The 15,947-nt window shown below is 32.8% G+C and overlaps 1 protein-coding gene across 1 annotated transcript; it reads left to right on the top strand.

Annotated features, from left to right (window-relative positions):
• Positions 1-10,548: 10,548 nt before the first annotated feature.
• On the top strand, positions 10,549-11,487 carry LOC112015528 (uncharacterized). The gene has a single exon (XM_024047936.1). The coding sequence runs from the start codon at positions 10,549-10,551 to the stop codon at positions 11,485-11,487; it is 939 nt and encodes a 312-aa protein (XP_023903704.1).
• Positions 11,488-15,947: the final 4,460 nt, after the last annotated feature.

The raw sequence follows: 15,947 nt of genomic DNA, 5'->3' as shown, positions 1-15,947 counted from the left end.
CACTGATTTTGATCCTATCTTTATCCTTTCAGGAATAGGGACAACTACCTTTGCCAAACACCCCCACACCTTTAAGAATTGATAGGAAGGCTTTTTACCTTTCCATAACTCATATGGTGTCTTTTTGGTTTTCTTTCTAGGCAATTTATTAAGAATATAATTGGCGGAAAGAATAGCTTCCCCCCACAAGTTCTGCGGCAAACTGGAACTTATCAACATTGCATTCATCATTTCTTTTAAGGTTCTATTTTTCCTTTCAGCAACTCCATTTTGTTGAGGTGAATAGGGTGCAGTGGTTTGATGAACAATACCATGCTGTAAACAGAACTCACCAAAAGGTGATTCATATTCCCCATCTCTATCACTCCTTAGAACCTTAATCTTTTTGTTGAGTTGATTCTCAACCTCATTTTTATATTGCATGAATGCCTCAATTGCCTCATCCTTGCTCCTTAGCAAATACACATAACAGTATCTAGTGCAATCATCTATGAAAGTGATGAAATATTTCTTACCACCTCTAGTTTGTACAGATTTCATATCACATACATCACTATGTATTAAATCTAGAGGTTCAGTGCTTCTTTCAACTGATTTAAAAGATGCTCTAGCCATCTTAGCTTCCACACAAGTTTCACATATATGATCAAAATCAATTTCAAATTTAGGCAATAAATATAGGCAATAAATTTAAATTGATTAGTCTATGTAAAGTATGATAATTAACATGACCCAATCTACCATGCCATACATAAGATGACTCAAGAATGTAAACAGAAGATGCACCCTTATTATTATTAATAACAGTCATTACATTCATCTTAAACAGGCCATTGCTCACATATCCTTTCCCCACATACATTCCACTCTTAAAGAGTGAAAATTTATCAGACTCAAAAACCAACTTAAAACCATTTTTGCTCAACAATGAGCCAAATACAAGGTTCTTTTGAATTTCTGGCACATGCAATACATCTTTCAAAGTAAGAAACTTGCCCGTTGTCATTTTGAGCACAACCTTTCCAATTCCTTCAATCTTAGAGGTTGAGGAATTTCCCATGAAAATTTTTCTTCTACTACCCACAGGATTATATGTGGAAAACATTTTCTTTTCTGAACATACATGACGAGTAGCCCCAGTGTCCACCCACCATTCCTTGGTATTTTCTCCTACCAAGTTCACTTCAGAAATTACAGCAGAAAAGTTCATGTTGGTTTGAGCCACAACAGGATTCACAACAATTTTGTTTGACATCTGTGTTCAACAAAATTCAAACAAATTGTCCTTAAAATCAGCCAAGTTTAAGAAATAAATGCCAAAACGTTACTGTGCAAAAAAGAAAGTCAAGCTTTCTGTCACACCGATTTGCAGAAAAGGAGCACGCACAGAACAAACAAACTAAACAACAGCCTGAACAAAACCCAGCCAAGCAATAATCCAAGTTTCATAAAAATCCTAATATAATATAATATATTATAAACCCACTAAAATTCAAACCCAAACAATGCAGGAGCCATTCGCACATACCAGCAAAAAATATATAGATCAAAGCCAGTCAAACAAGGATTCGTATAAGACAAAAAAGCCCTAATTAAATAATATAAAAGGAAAAAGTAAAGATCAACTAACAACAACTTATAATTCAACAATCTCAGTCAAGCACGTAATCGGCGTTATTAAAAGATCAAAGTTCACGATAAACACAAACCCAGTTTTCCAAGTTTTGCACAGTATATAAACAATTGCCGATTAACGTATTTCAACGAACACAGAATTCCTTTCACCGTAAATCACAAGAGTAAATTAAAATCTACTTTAAGATTGTTGGGTATTTATTCAACAATTTACTGATGTGATAAAGTAAAAGGAACCGTACACAGATTTAACAATAAGCAGTAACACAAATAGATATAAAAACCGCACACAATTAATAAATACTGAATATATATAAATAGAAATCTGCAAATAATTGAAGACTCACAGACAGATGCTTTAAAGGATGAACAATGAGATCAAGTCTTGTGTTTTACCCAATCTTCTTAAAGCAGATTTCGCCCCTCACACTTTCTCTATGGTGCTTTGAGACTCGTGGACGTCTGCCTCCCAGGATAAAATGATCAAACAGCACGAAGAAGAAGCACTCAAGGTCGTGCTCTATGAACTACTCAATGCCTCTTTCTCTCTCTCTTTGACACAATGAATGTACAAAATTCTCACTTTCTGAGTTTTTTTTCTCTGAAAAGTTCTTTTCTATGAATGAAGGACCATGAAACTATGCGTAACGTAAAACTGAAACACTGTTTCAGATCTCAACTGCTGTGCACAGACTCTGACTCAATAATAAAATAATAAACTATTATTATTAATTGGATAAGTGGGCCTACTCCACACATGCCTAAAGTCCAACCCAATATCCAGCCCAATGCTCATATTTTCTATTATTTCCAATGTGGGACTCAAGGATTTCCACCTCTTATAATAATATATTCAAGTGAATATAGAAAATATCAATTTCTTATTCACTCCATACTATTTTTCCAACAGTTCACAGTGGGATCACGCTAGCATCGGACATTGGATTTCACAAAGTTGTAGTGGAAAGCGACTCAAAGGCTGTGGTGACGGTATTGCAAAAGGGGATAGAGATCTTAACGCAAGATGGTTTATTGGTTGAAGATATTTACTTTAGCTCGAGAATTTTTACTAAATTACACTACTCTCAAACTAAGAGGAAAGGTAATATAGATGCTCATAGTTTAGCAAGATATGCTTTACATGCATATATATGATGTTGTTTGGAAGGAAGATGTTCTACCGAATGGTGTCTCTGTTTTACAGGCTGATTTAGCCCACATTCATTAATAAAAATGCTTGGTCTTGGTTCTCAAAAAAAAAAAAAAAAAAAGTTATCATTTGCAAGTGGTCTAACTAGAAGGCCCAATATTTGATACATAGCAATATCGTTGATGGCATGAAACAGTCTGTTACAGTTAACCAAAAGAAAGAGAAGTATATATTTTTCCCCTATAATAAGCTAGAACAAATTTCCTGGGCATAATGGCACCATTGATGACAAGGTCATCATCTTTTTTTTATTTTTTTTAAGTTTCAACCTATTGTATTTTCAGTTGTACATTTTAATCAAATTAATTTTATTTATATTATCAAGTTGAGAATTTTAGGTGATAAAGGTCACTCAGAGATAGCAAACCTAATGTGTCCTTAAAAAAAAAAAAAAAAAAAAAATATTTCAAGTTGATGTCTTTATGGTTTTCTTTTTCATTGCATTTAGGTTCCATTTTCTTTATCTGATCTATGAGACAATCACTATCTTACAGCCTCCTTCCAATTTTGAAACGTCTATTCCTCATAGATGAAACGGACCTTTTCTTTCCTTCCGATTTTTTTTTTTCTTATTGAATTAGTAAATATTTCGTACAACACGTGAGACGAAACGCATCACCATGGCTATTAACTAAAGAATTTTACTAACATGTGTCTTAAGTGCACATAATAGTATACAATTTTTGAAAAAAGTTTTTGATTGAAAAAGTTTTGACAACTTTTTCAATTCTCAATAAATTTTTTTCCAAAAATGAATTTGTTAATATGTACCTTTAGGACACACATTAAACAGATCCTTAGGCTCTACTTGGGAGTTCATAAAAGAATGTAATGGAATGGAATGAGACAATCTTAGGCTCTGCTTGGAGTTCATAAAGGAATGGAATGGAATGGAATGAGACAATCATAAGAGAATAGAAATGAATGGAATGTATTTAAGTAAGGGAAAGGAATTGAAAAGAATGGAATGGAATGAAATTAAGTAACCTTGTTTGGATGTTTTAAAATAAAGGAATGGAAAGGAATGAAAATGAATGGAATGTAAATAATCCTGTTTGGGAGCAACATGGAGGGAATGGAATGGAATCATTTTATGACAATATTACTATTAAACCTCTGTTTTAAAATAAAGGGTTGAATATATAGGGGTATTTCAGGAGTTTTAGTAAAAAAATCATTAAATCTAATTCCATTCTTCCCATTCCTCCCAATTTCGGGAGGAATAAAATTTGAGGTTTTAAGGGAATAGAAAGAATGGGTGTTCCCTCCTACCCATTTCATTCCCTTCCACTTAAACTCCCAAACAAGGGAATGGACTTTTCCATTCCCTCCATTAAAACTCCAAACAAGAGAATGGAAGAATATTTTGAAATTATTCTTTTTATTCATTTCCATTCCATTCCATTCCCTCCTCCCAAGCGGAGTAATTAAATTGTCAAGCTGACAGTTGAACCAATGAACTACCTAAAAAGAATGGAATAATGGACTTCTATTGAAGAGTTTACTTTTGAAATCTTTTATTTTGAAAGCTACAAAGGGCAGTTGATATATCAATTCTAAGACGTTACTTTCGTCATTCCAGAAAAAAATAATCTATGTTCAATGAGATTGGTTATCCTTTTGGTTTTATTATTATTATTATTATTATTATTAACGGAAGGAAAGTCTATTCTTTACTAAAATAATAATAATAATAATTGGTATCGTCTATGAAACAAGTTATTTTGTAGATTCCTTTTTATTTTTTTTTTTTTTTTTTTTTTTTTTTGGGGTGGAAGAAAAAATGGCTGAGTGGAGATAATGGCACCCTCTAAGCTCCCTCTGGGGTAAAATCTCATTTTTATCAAGTATAAGAAGCACCAACACTTTGCCAGTGGAGAATGTATTCCTTAGAATAAAAGTTGAGTCTTATTTATAGACAATAATATCAAGGGATTGGTGGTTTTCATATGAGGGTCTCATATATGCGAAAAAAAAACACTTTTAGAAGAAAATAAAAAGGTTTCTTCATAAAGTAGTTTAGGTGGATTTATGTTAATATCATAATATTAAGAATTTATTTTGGATGTAATAGGATTTATGTTATTTTGTGTTTGTGGGATTTGTGAGCGTTTGTTTGTGAAAATGTATGAGTGTTACAAATGTATTAGAATATTATATATTAGTTGTTATCCTATACAATGCACCAAATAGTTACAAATGAATTAACTTTTATAAGACAAAACACTATATATATACATACTACTAATGTTTCTCCCATATTATTCATTTCCACAAAAACAATTAATAGATATTCACAACATGAGGGAAGACATGAGAACATACTTATTGCCCCTAGACATCAAATTCAAAATGAAACATACATGATCCACGTTTTCATATGCTTTTTTTTAGATATCAAGGTACTTTGACGTCAAACATGAATAAAAATATTTCTTTTAGCATTTACTCAATTTGTAGTTTGCATAGAAATCTCAATCATGTTGCCACAATGCATTAAAAAAAAACATTATTCATCAGGTAAAACTTTAGTTTTTTTTTTTTTTTTTTTTTTTTGTTTTNGTTGCCACAATGCATTAAAAAAAAACATTATTCATCAGGTAAAACTTTAGTTTTTTTTTTTTTTTTTTTTTTTTGAAGGATGTAAAAATTTAGCTAAGTCTATATATTACCTTTAAGGGAGGCACATAATAGTTGCATATTTAACTTCATAGGATCTATACATTACTAAATAGTTTACAATTTTAAGTACAATCTATACCAGTAGGAAACTGTCTAGAAATTAAGTTGAATTAACTTTTTTTTTTTTGAGAGAGAAAGCACCATTTATATTTTTGAATTGAGAAAAAAATAAATTTAAATTCTTGGTCAATCACATTGATCATCAATCAATTAATCATAACTCAATTCATGATCATATTTAACAATAAAAGAGGAGTTACTAATAAATTATATATTTAATAATTTAAATCAAATTCAAATCTATAGAGGTGCAATTCATCTCTCTTAGTGGACTTTTTCTTCTAATGAAAACAGGAGGAAAATAAAAAGTATAATTCAAAATTTTTCACAAACTTCAAAAAAAAAAAAAATCTTACAAACCTCAATGTTCATGAACATATATAACATAAAAAGAAAACCAAAAACTACCCTAAAGTCATGGAAACTCGTTTATCACAAACCAAAGCCGTATTCTTTCTCATTAAAAGGTCAATGTTCTATAATATACATAAAAGAATTTCAAAACACTGTCCCCAAAAAATGTCAATCTAATTAATGTAATCCTTGAAAATAAAAATTTTTGATCCCCACCGTGCATCTATCTATAATTTGATTTTTATCTTTTCTTTTAAAGTTATCTGTCAACCTTACCTAATTTTGTAACTTCAAACTTAAAATATGCAATTCAATATTTCCAAGTGAAGATTATCATTGGAAAAATCTAATAGTTATAAATCAAAACTTACAATTTTTAAAAGTATGATGTCAAGAGCATAAAAAAGCTTTGGATAAAGGTGTAATATATGCCCTTTGATTTCTCAAGAATAATGCTATAAGAAACTATAATACATCCAAATGCTAATAATCACTATTACATACCTATCACAAACTGTTGTTATAATCCTGAGTTTCTTTTCCATGAATTTAGTGAGATCATAGGAAAACAAACCAAATTTCTCATACATATATATTCACTTTAAAACCTAGCAAATAAATAAAAGAATTATATATATTAAAGATGAGAATTGGAGGAGATGAAAAGAAACAACAAAACTAATGCCGCCCACTCCTCTTTTATTCAAACATGAAACACAAAAAATTAATTAACCTCCACTCTCACACAGTAAACTTCGAATATGGAAGAAATTAAGCAAAACGCCAGAACTACAACTTTATACCAGAAATACAACTTTTCATGCAAATTGAAAAATAAGGACTCCTAAATAGAAAAGCCACTGACTTACAACAACACAATGACTCCAACTTGACCATCCGATTTTGAGAGATGAGAAGTTGCTACAACGATTTTACGTCTAGGGTTTGTGGAGCATAATTTTTTTTTTTTTTTTTGGATAAAAAAAATCCATATGTATTCCATCGTAGTTTTTGTATTTGTATGACTTTCACATCTTCAAGACTCTCGAGCCACATCTCAACATTGCCATTCCACGATTTATTTATTTATTTATTTTTTTCATAAAGAAGGCTTTGTGTTTGAGCCATGAGGAAACAAAAGAGAGAAATAGATAGGGGTAGCGGGAAGAGAGGAGTGATTGTGAAAAAGAAGATTGGAGTGGGAGAGAAGGAGGTTTACTATGTGTGGATCGTTTGAAGTAAATATAATTTAAATAAAAGAGAGATGACGTGAAAAATTGTGGTGTGAGTAACAAAAAGTAAACCAAAAGTCAGAGACAGGAGTGCTAAACGTGAGTGAGATTGAGGAAGGAGTCCTAAACGTGCTTATGTATTATCGGGTTTAATTAGAATTTAGGTTTTTGTATTATCGAGTTTTAGAAAAAAAAAAATCAAAATTTTTATTTAAATAATGCTGAAGTGGAAATTTGTGGAGCTTAGCAAAAAAGTAGGGGGCTTTGGTTTTATATATATGTGTATTTGTGTGTGTGCGCGTGTGCGCGCGCACGCGCGTGTGTGTGTGCGTGTGCGTGTGTGAAGCTTACTCCTAGAAACTTGAACCCCGACCCTTGCCCCTCATACTCCACAAGCACTTATACTTGTAAAGTAACTATCGCACCAAGGGTGTGTGGTAATTGGGTTACCATGCTAAGCTAGCCTAATGTATTCCTCTAGATACCACACTTTGGATTCATTGTAATACTCGGTTCAATAGAGTAAATATATTGCCATTTAATGGCTTTTTAATATGAGCATAAGTTGCCAAGTTAAATATGTTAATTGTCTTACTCTATCTCTGTCTATTTGTCTGTCAGTCTCTCCATCATTTTATTATTCTTCTTTCAATTTTAAGAGTCAGTATGATTTGTGAGGTTTAGTTGAGTGTAGTTATAATCCATATTATTGATGGTAAATTTCAATTGGGATTACCTCAAAATATATGCATGGACTAATATTAAGTGAGCCATGTTTGCTATTAAGAACTAAATATAATAAGATTGTATGTGTTACTTTGTGTTGCCGCCGAACATGTTATCCATTAATGTAAAATAATTTTTCCATTTCAGATTTATTGCTCATTGCTAGATAAGTGAATAATGTCCTAATCATAAAAGGGAATTGCCACCATTATTCTGTTGCTAATGCTTGAAAATCATTTGGCTAGTAATTGTTTGTATATCATTAATATACCGATATTCATGATTCAAAGCAAGATATATATGTCTAATCTTTATTCCTTTATTTTCAATTAAGAGTCTATACAAATTTTTAGGGGAAAAGGTTAATTATATAATTTAGTTTATCCTATTCCTAATTTATATGTAAATTGAAAAAAAAAAAAAAAAAAAAAAAAAAAAAAAAAAAAAAAAAAAAAAAAACACAACAACAACAACAACAACTTCTAGGTCATTATGCTGTCCCACTGCCACTCTTCATCTTTTGCAATTAATTTTAGTCCACGATCATATTAGTCATGATTTATGAGCGCCAGATCATCAGTTATGCCATTGTTGACTGACTTGTCAAAATTGAATAAATGAAATACGCTAGAAAAAAACTTGTTACCATTCCATAGCATTCTTTTACACACACACTTATATATATATATATATATGCATTATTCTGTTGCTAATGCTTGAAAATCATTTGGTTAGTAATTCTTTATATATCATTAATATACTGATATTCATGATTCAAAGCAAGATATTTCTAATCTTTATTCCTTTATTTTCGATTAAGAGTCTATACAAATTTTTAGGGGAAAAGGTTAATTATATAATTTAGTTTATCCTATTCCTAATTTATATTTTAAATGAAAAAAAAAAAAAAAAAAAAAAAAACAACAACAACAACAACAACAACTTCTAGGTCATTATGCTGTCCCCACTGCCACTCTTCATCTTTTGCAATTAATTTTAGTCCACGATCATATTAGTCATGATTTATGAGCGCCCAGATCATCTGTTATGCCATTGTTGATTGACTTGTCAAAATTGAATAAATGAAACCCGCTGGAAAAAAACTTGTTACAATTCCCTAGCATTCTTTTACACACACACACACACACTTATATATGTATAGACACATTTTTTTCCCATTCTTTGGTTGCTTAAAGATTTCAGTTTTTTGTTAGATTTTTGTGTCACAAAGCCTGCAATTATCCTTGTTAGGGTTTTAGACCCCTTAAAACACAACAATTGGATTAACCTAGTTTATTAGCCAAGTGATTAACTTAGTCAAATTATGCAAATCTAGGTTAACACAATCAAATAATCATATCAAGAAATATAACAGCGAAAATATAAATAACACAATGATATGATCACCCAGGAAAACCAAACCGGTAAAAAACCTGGGGAGGATTTAACCTAGTTATCTTCAAGGTAAACTTGAATCCACTATATGAAATAATCGAAGTTCATACAAAAGGACTTACAAGCACCCATGCTCGATTTCCTAATACTACCCACCAGTAGAACTTACTAACACGACCATATGCAAGCTCCGAATTCACGGACTCCTTCTTTCTTGAATTCTCCACAAGATACAAGCATCCCCCGTTTGTGTTTCTTTAAACTCCAATGGCAGCAACTGAGTTGATCATCAAGATGTTGATATAATCTCTACCTTGAAAACCATAAGTTTATGTGAAGGAAAGTTCCTCAAGAATCTCACAAGAGATTCACACAAACAGCAAAATATAAGCAACAATACAACCAGAGCAACTCACAAAAAACGTGGCTAGGGTTTTACCTTATATACCTAGGGCAAAAAAATAAAACCCTAAAATGTTTAATTAGGTAGGACTGAGTTGGAAATTCTGCAGAAAAGAACATTCTGGCCGACTTTCGATCGATCGAGCCAGACCGAAATGCACTAATACATCTGCAGCCACTCGATTCCAACTTTACATGAATTACACAACTTTGAGCAAGCCTAAACAAGACTAAACATATTGTTTTGATCATGGTTTGCCAACATTACACATTATAGTTCTAAATACATCAAATCTTAAGTCTTTAGAATCTAACAACCCTATTACAATGTTTTGTCTTTTCTCTAAATTTTCTATTTTATATATCTACTTGTTGGTCATGTTCATGAGATAAAATCAAAATGTCACTGTTAGGTTATATGATATTTTGTTAAATTTCTTGGTAACAAGTTTCTTCTTATCCTCTCACCTTAAAGAATGCTTAGGAGTCAATTCCATGAAGAGACTTTTATTCGCTATTTTAAAACAATATAGTAGAAATAGACTAATTCAAATTGCCATAATTTTTCTATTTTATATATCTACTTGTTGGTCATGTTCATGAGATAAAATCAAAATGTCACTGTTAGGTTATATGATATTTTGTTAAATTTCTTGGTAACAAGTTTCTTCTTATCCTCAATGCTTGGGAGTCAATTCCATGAAGAGACTTTTATTCGCTATTTTAAAACAATATAGTAGAAATAGACTAATTCAAATTGCCATAATTACACTGTTTATATAAGCAGCCTCTATCTTGTGCCTTTTCCCTATCGCATACTGTATCAAATATCAAACCTCAATAGCTAGCACCATGGAGTTGTATACATTTTTTGGTTTTATGGCAATTCTTGGAGAATCCCTCAAAAATTTCTTAAAACATGGGAAGCTCATGGCTTCCATCACCTCACTCATCCTTTCTATTCACTCATTGCTCTTCTTGGCAAACACTTTCTCCATTAAACCATTGCTCAAAGATCTTATCACTAACGCCGCCTTCCTACAGCTCACAACTCCGGGTACCTCTCAATTTGCAAAGCTTGTCACTGCTGTGCGGCAAGATCTCCAAGTCTTTGCTGGGTTGGAATGGATTTTCATTGTTACCACCTATGTCACATCCATATTCTGTGCTGCAACCACAATCTTAGCATCAGGGGTAACACATAGAGGAATAGACATATCCATCAAAGAATTACTATTGAGAGTAGTGAAATCATGGAAAAGACCTTTCATTACTTTTTTTTACTTAACTTTGTTCGAGTTAGGCTATTGTTTCCTAACATGGGCAACTCTCATTCCCTTGGTGCTGATTTTTCCAGATCATGTTACTTTATCTGCAATCATAATTTTCATTCCAGCAGTGGTTTTCCTTTGTTACTTGGCTGTTGTTTGGAATTTAGCACTTGTGGTTTCAGTACTCGAAGAAAAATGTGGAATTGATGCACTAGGAAGGGCTGGAGTGCTAGTAAAGGGCTTTAAGTTAAGTGGGGTTTTTCTGAATATTGTGTTTGGAATACCATCCTTGGTTGTGATTCCGGGTTTTAGGTTGGCCAACAGCGAAAAATCAACAACAATTAGACTATCTGTTGTGTTAGTTATGCTCAATTGTTTGTGGCTGATCAAGATGTTTGAATTTATGGCGTTCACTGTCTTCTACTATGAGTGCAAGAATAACCAGGGAGAAAAAGAGATTGGAAGCTTGGAATACACTAAGCTATCCACTGCAGAACAAGTTAGTGCAGATATACCCTAAGAAAGGAAAAATATTTGTGTGTAATGTAAAAGAACATGTTTTATTTCCTTGTTATTTTCCTTCGCTTGGACTAATCTATCTTGCTTTGTAATAAACTAATAATCATATTTCTGTTTGTGTTGTACTTGTGTATTTGTTTCAAGGTTCGCTACAATGAGGTTTGATATTTGGAGTAATAAAACCTGATATTACAGTGTTAGATGTAGTAAAAATGTTTAATATTATATGATTAAATATATAATCAATAAGTAGCATTTATCCTTGTGATGCATGCATGATACACCAAATATTGCTCCCCTGTATTCACTGATATTCTTCATTTCATCGTAGTCCATTTCACAAACTTAAAATTTTATTTCTAGGATCTAATAATACACAAATTGACATATCATTTAAAGTTTTAAATAACATGATATTGATTAATTTAGGGCCGTAAATGCGCTATGCCGTTCTTAAACAAATCAGGTTTATCTCTATAAAAAGCTCATTAATGTTTATTTGTTTATAAACAAGTTAGGCTTAAGTCTTAGTTTTAGATTTGTTTAATAAAGGTGTTGAGCCCAAGCATAAGAAAATTGTTTATGAACAAACTTGTGAAGATTAAGACTCGATACAAAACAAGTTGAATCTAAGCTTGCTTATAGGCTTGCTATTAAGCTTGTTATGAACTCACAAATAAACTCATATTTTACTAAGATTTTAATTAATTAAAAGTTGGGACCGCATAATAACCTCTTAACTAGTGGTTTTAACATGCTATCTGAATTAGATAATTTTATTCTAAAAATTTTGTAGTTCAAGTTGTATTTTTTAGTATTTTCTACAGTACCATCCATGATTCATATTCACCTTCACCAGTTATCGAATCATAAAGAAAAGTGAATAATTTTAAGAGATGTTGTATTAGTGTGAATGATGGTACCAACTGACAATATAGTGTTTTTAAGTAATTAATTTGAATAAAAATTATTTTATCTTACTTTTTCTATTCCTTCAAATGCATTTCCACTTCTTAAGAGTCTGTGAATATTATTTGCATTGTTAATTAAATTTTAACTCAAGTGGCACCCCTCCTCCCCCAGTTTGTTCCCTTTTCTCATCTTTTCCCTAGAATACGTTGATCAACAGTAACAGGAACTTACTAACTACTAATTACTAAGTAGAGAACTTTTCCATGGTCAAGTCTTGGCTGCTAAATTTTTTTCAAGCTTTACATGTACATACTTGACCATAAAGACTGTGAAAGTTCAAATAGCGTTGAAAATACCCTTGAACGTTTTGACCCCCAATTATAAAATAACAACTCAAACTTATAATCAAACAAATAATGTGCGGAACATGAACTTAAGCCAATGACAGAATTGAAAAACAATCTAAACCAATTTAAAATCACATCCACAGCAAATAATAAACGGTAAAGATTAAGGGAAGAGAAATGCAAACACAAAGACAACACGCGATGTGTTATCGAAAAGGAAACTAAAGCCCTCAGAATAAAACCTCTCCACCGCCCTCCAACCGGTAAATAATCTACTAAAGAATGTAGTTGGGATACATGAACAGCAAAAGACCCTGCAAGCCTAATCTACCCAGTGTACCTAAGCCCTCCAAGCTTCTTGCTCTAACGAGGTTGTGCTGAACCTATTTCTTCTTTAGCTTACCGAATTCTGCTATACACCATAGCATTAACCAATAGTCATTGGTTTCTTCCAAACTGCTTCCCTTAGCACCAAATGAACCTTCTCATAGACGTGGGTGTGATGAGAAAAGGATTTAGTCAATAGCCTCTCAAGGATGTATCAATGGAGAGGAAGAGAGTAGAGGAATTTGAAGAGTCTCTTAGTGAAGATTGGGGATGAGACAATGTTGTTTTTCTCTAAGGTTTCTCTCACAAAATTCTCTCTGGAAGCTCTCTTGATTTCGTGGGTATAAGGGTCTATATATAGTGGTGTGTGTTTAGAATACAAAGAGTCAGTTTTTGTCAAACAAGGTAAGTTGGCGGCTTGTCCAAGTCACGAGTTCAAGTTGCGAGGTAACGGCCTGGCCAGCTTGGGACTTTTGTCCTATAGTGTGACAACTGGCGTAACTCTTCACCTTCCCGCATGCTTTTCACGTGCACAGCATTTGGCAACTTGCAAGCCGCGAGTCAGTCGTGAGTCCTAGTCGTGAGTCTCTGCTTCTTTGCACAAAGATAAGCAATTCTTCACACTCTCTTCACACACTACCCTTACATGAGTCTCACTTAAATACAAGATTATTATGTGCTAAATTACAAGCAAATTGGCACGGAATAAAGTCAACAAGATGGTTGATAAATTTTAACCTTACAATCTCCCCCTTTGGCTATTCTGTGACAAAACCCTAAGACAAACTCTAGACTTAACACATGAGTTGGGAACAGTTGGAAAACTCACTCACACCTAACTCTAGAATCTGTAAAGCTTTTGAACCATAAGAACAAGAACTCCTAGAACACAACAAAACAATAAGTTCATTGTATGCAGAAAACTTATAAAGCATATGGAGCAAGCACAATGCGATCAAGCACAATGGAATAAAGCAATAAACCATGGCAAGACCAAAACAAGCAATCACTATAAACAAGTGATCACAATGCTCATTCACACTTGGAATGAATATCCGGACATTCAAGTTGATAAATACAAGGTAAATCACTTGAATGACCAACACTCAACCAATGCACGGTACAAGAAGTATATACATCTAGGAAAAATCCTACAAGGGCACAAGAGTGACAGTACTTAGAAGGAAAAACATAACACTTGGTTATAAGTACTGATTTAGCAAAACACACAGGCTGTATAAAGTAAGGTACAAACCACAAAGGCCTACAAGGTGCATAAAAACAAACCTTAAAAGCTTACAAAAGCAATATGTGTACAAACCATAAACAGAAATCTTAAAAACCTACAAAGGTACCAGATACAAACTATAAAGTACTTCCCTTATCATATCACTCTCCCTATCATGAATCATAGGAGTTGTGATGAACTTGAAGCATATATACTTGTAACCTGAAACACCTGCAAAAAACACATTAGACCCTCAAGGTAAAGCAAGTCATAAAAAGACAAGTATAATGTAACAAGTAAATTGCGATTAAGTAAACGTGATGTGAAACATGTGAGCAACTTGATCATACACCAAACACCAAAACAAAGTTTTCTTATTAGCTCAATGTTTTCTCCCTCTTGGTATATGCATCTCTTCTATGGAATATCTCTCTCCCTACAAATGTGCACAAGAGTCATGAAAAAAACTCTCCAGAATAATATCAAGAGAATACTCTCCCCCTTTTTGTCAGGAATAGACAAAGGGTCAAAGATAAACGAGGACAACAGATGAAGGCACGAACAATGATAATGATGCATGAGGGATACAATGATGAATGAGAAAATGAAGCTCAAACCTAAGACGAAACAAAATGCTACTAAGCATAAGGCAAATATGACATGCTAGGATGAAGAAACAATGTATGAACCAATGCATGACAAGTGTAGCAAACACCAAAACAAAGTTTTCTTATTAGCTCAATGTCTTCTCCCTCTTGGTATATGCATCTCTCCTATGGAATATCTCTCTCCCTACAAATGTGCACAAGGGTCATGACAAAAACTCTTCAGAATACTCTCTAGAGAATACTCTTCCCCTTTTTGTCAGGAATAGACAAAGGGTCAAGGATAAATGAGGACAACAGATGAGGGCACGAACAATGATAATGATGCATGAGGGGTACAATGATGAATGAGAAAATGAAGCTCAAACCTAAGACGAAACAAAATGCTACAAAGCATAAGGCAAATATGACATGCTAGGATGAAGAACAATGTATGAACCAATGCATGACAAGAGTAGCAAGGTGTGTGCAAGAGGTGGCAAAGTGCAATGCATGACCAATGCATGAAAAATGCACATGTGGGGCAAGGTATGTTAAATACACAACCAATGAACCAAACATGTTCCTAATGAGGAAACATGAGAAATCCTAAAGTTTGATACTCCTCGGAGTCAAAATAAGCGAGAAAATGCCTAAGAGGCATTTTATCAAACACCTAGGATGCACACTATGAACAACAATGAAAAACAATGCATGAACAATATGAAATTCACCCTCAATACATGTTCTTTTTGCCACAAGGGGCCAACATCCAAAGCAAATCATTAAAAGAAACCAATCCCATACAAAAATATGACAAAAAAATAATTTTTCCCAATCCCTATGATGAAAAACTCAACTAAGAGCACAAAACTCTCCAAAACAAAGTCTAAGGATCAAAAACAATGAAAATAATTCATAATTACCTTAGAGATGTTAATGAAATAAAAAACCATTCAAATTGATTAAGTTTTGATGTAGAAATAGTGAAAGATGGGTTTAACAGAGGATGGGAGAGGTTTAAAGCAGGTTTCCCACGAAAAGCCCTTTAAAAAGCTGTTTT

Source organism: Quercus suber, unplaced genomic scaffold, assembly GCF_002906115.3.
Source record: "Quercus suber isolate HL8 unplaced genomic scaffold, Cork oak 2.0 scaffold_55, whole genome shotgun sequence".
NCBI classification, from domain to species: domain Eukaryota; kingdom Viridiplantae; phylum Streptophyta; class Magnoliopsida; order Fagales; family Fagaceae; genus Quercus; species Quercus suber.
The sequence above is the reverse complement of the archived record's forward strand: the minus strand, read 5'-3'. Positions and strand labels throughout refer to the sequence as shown.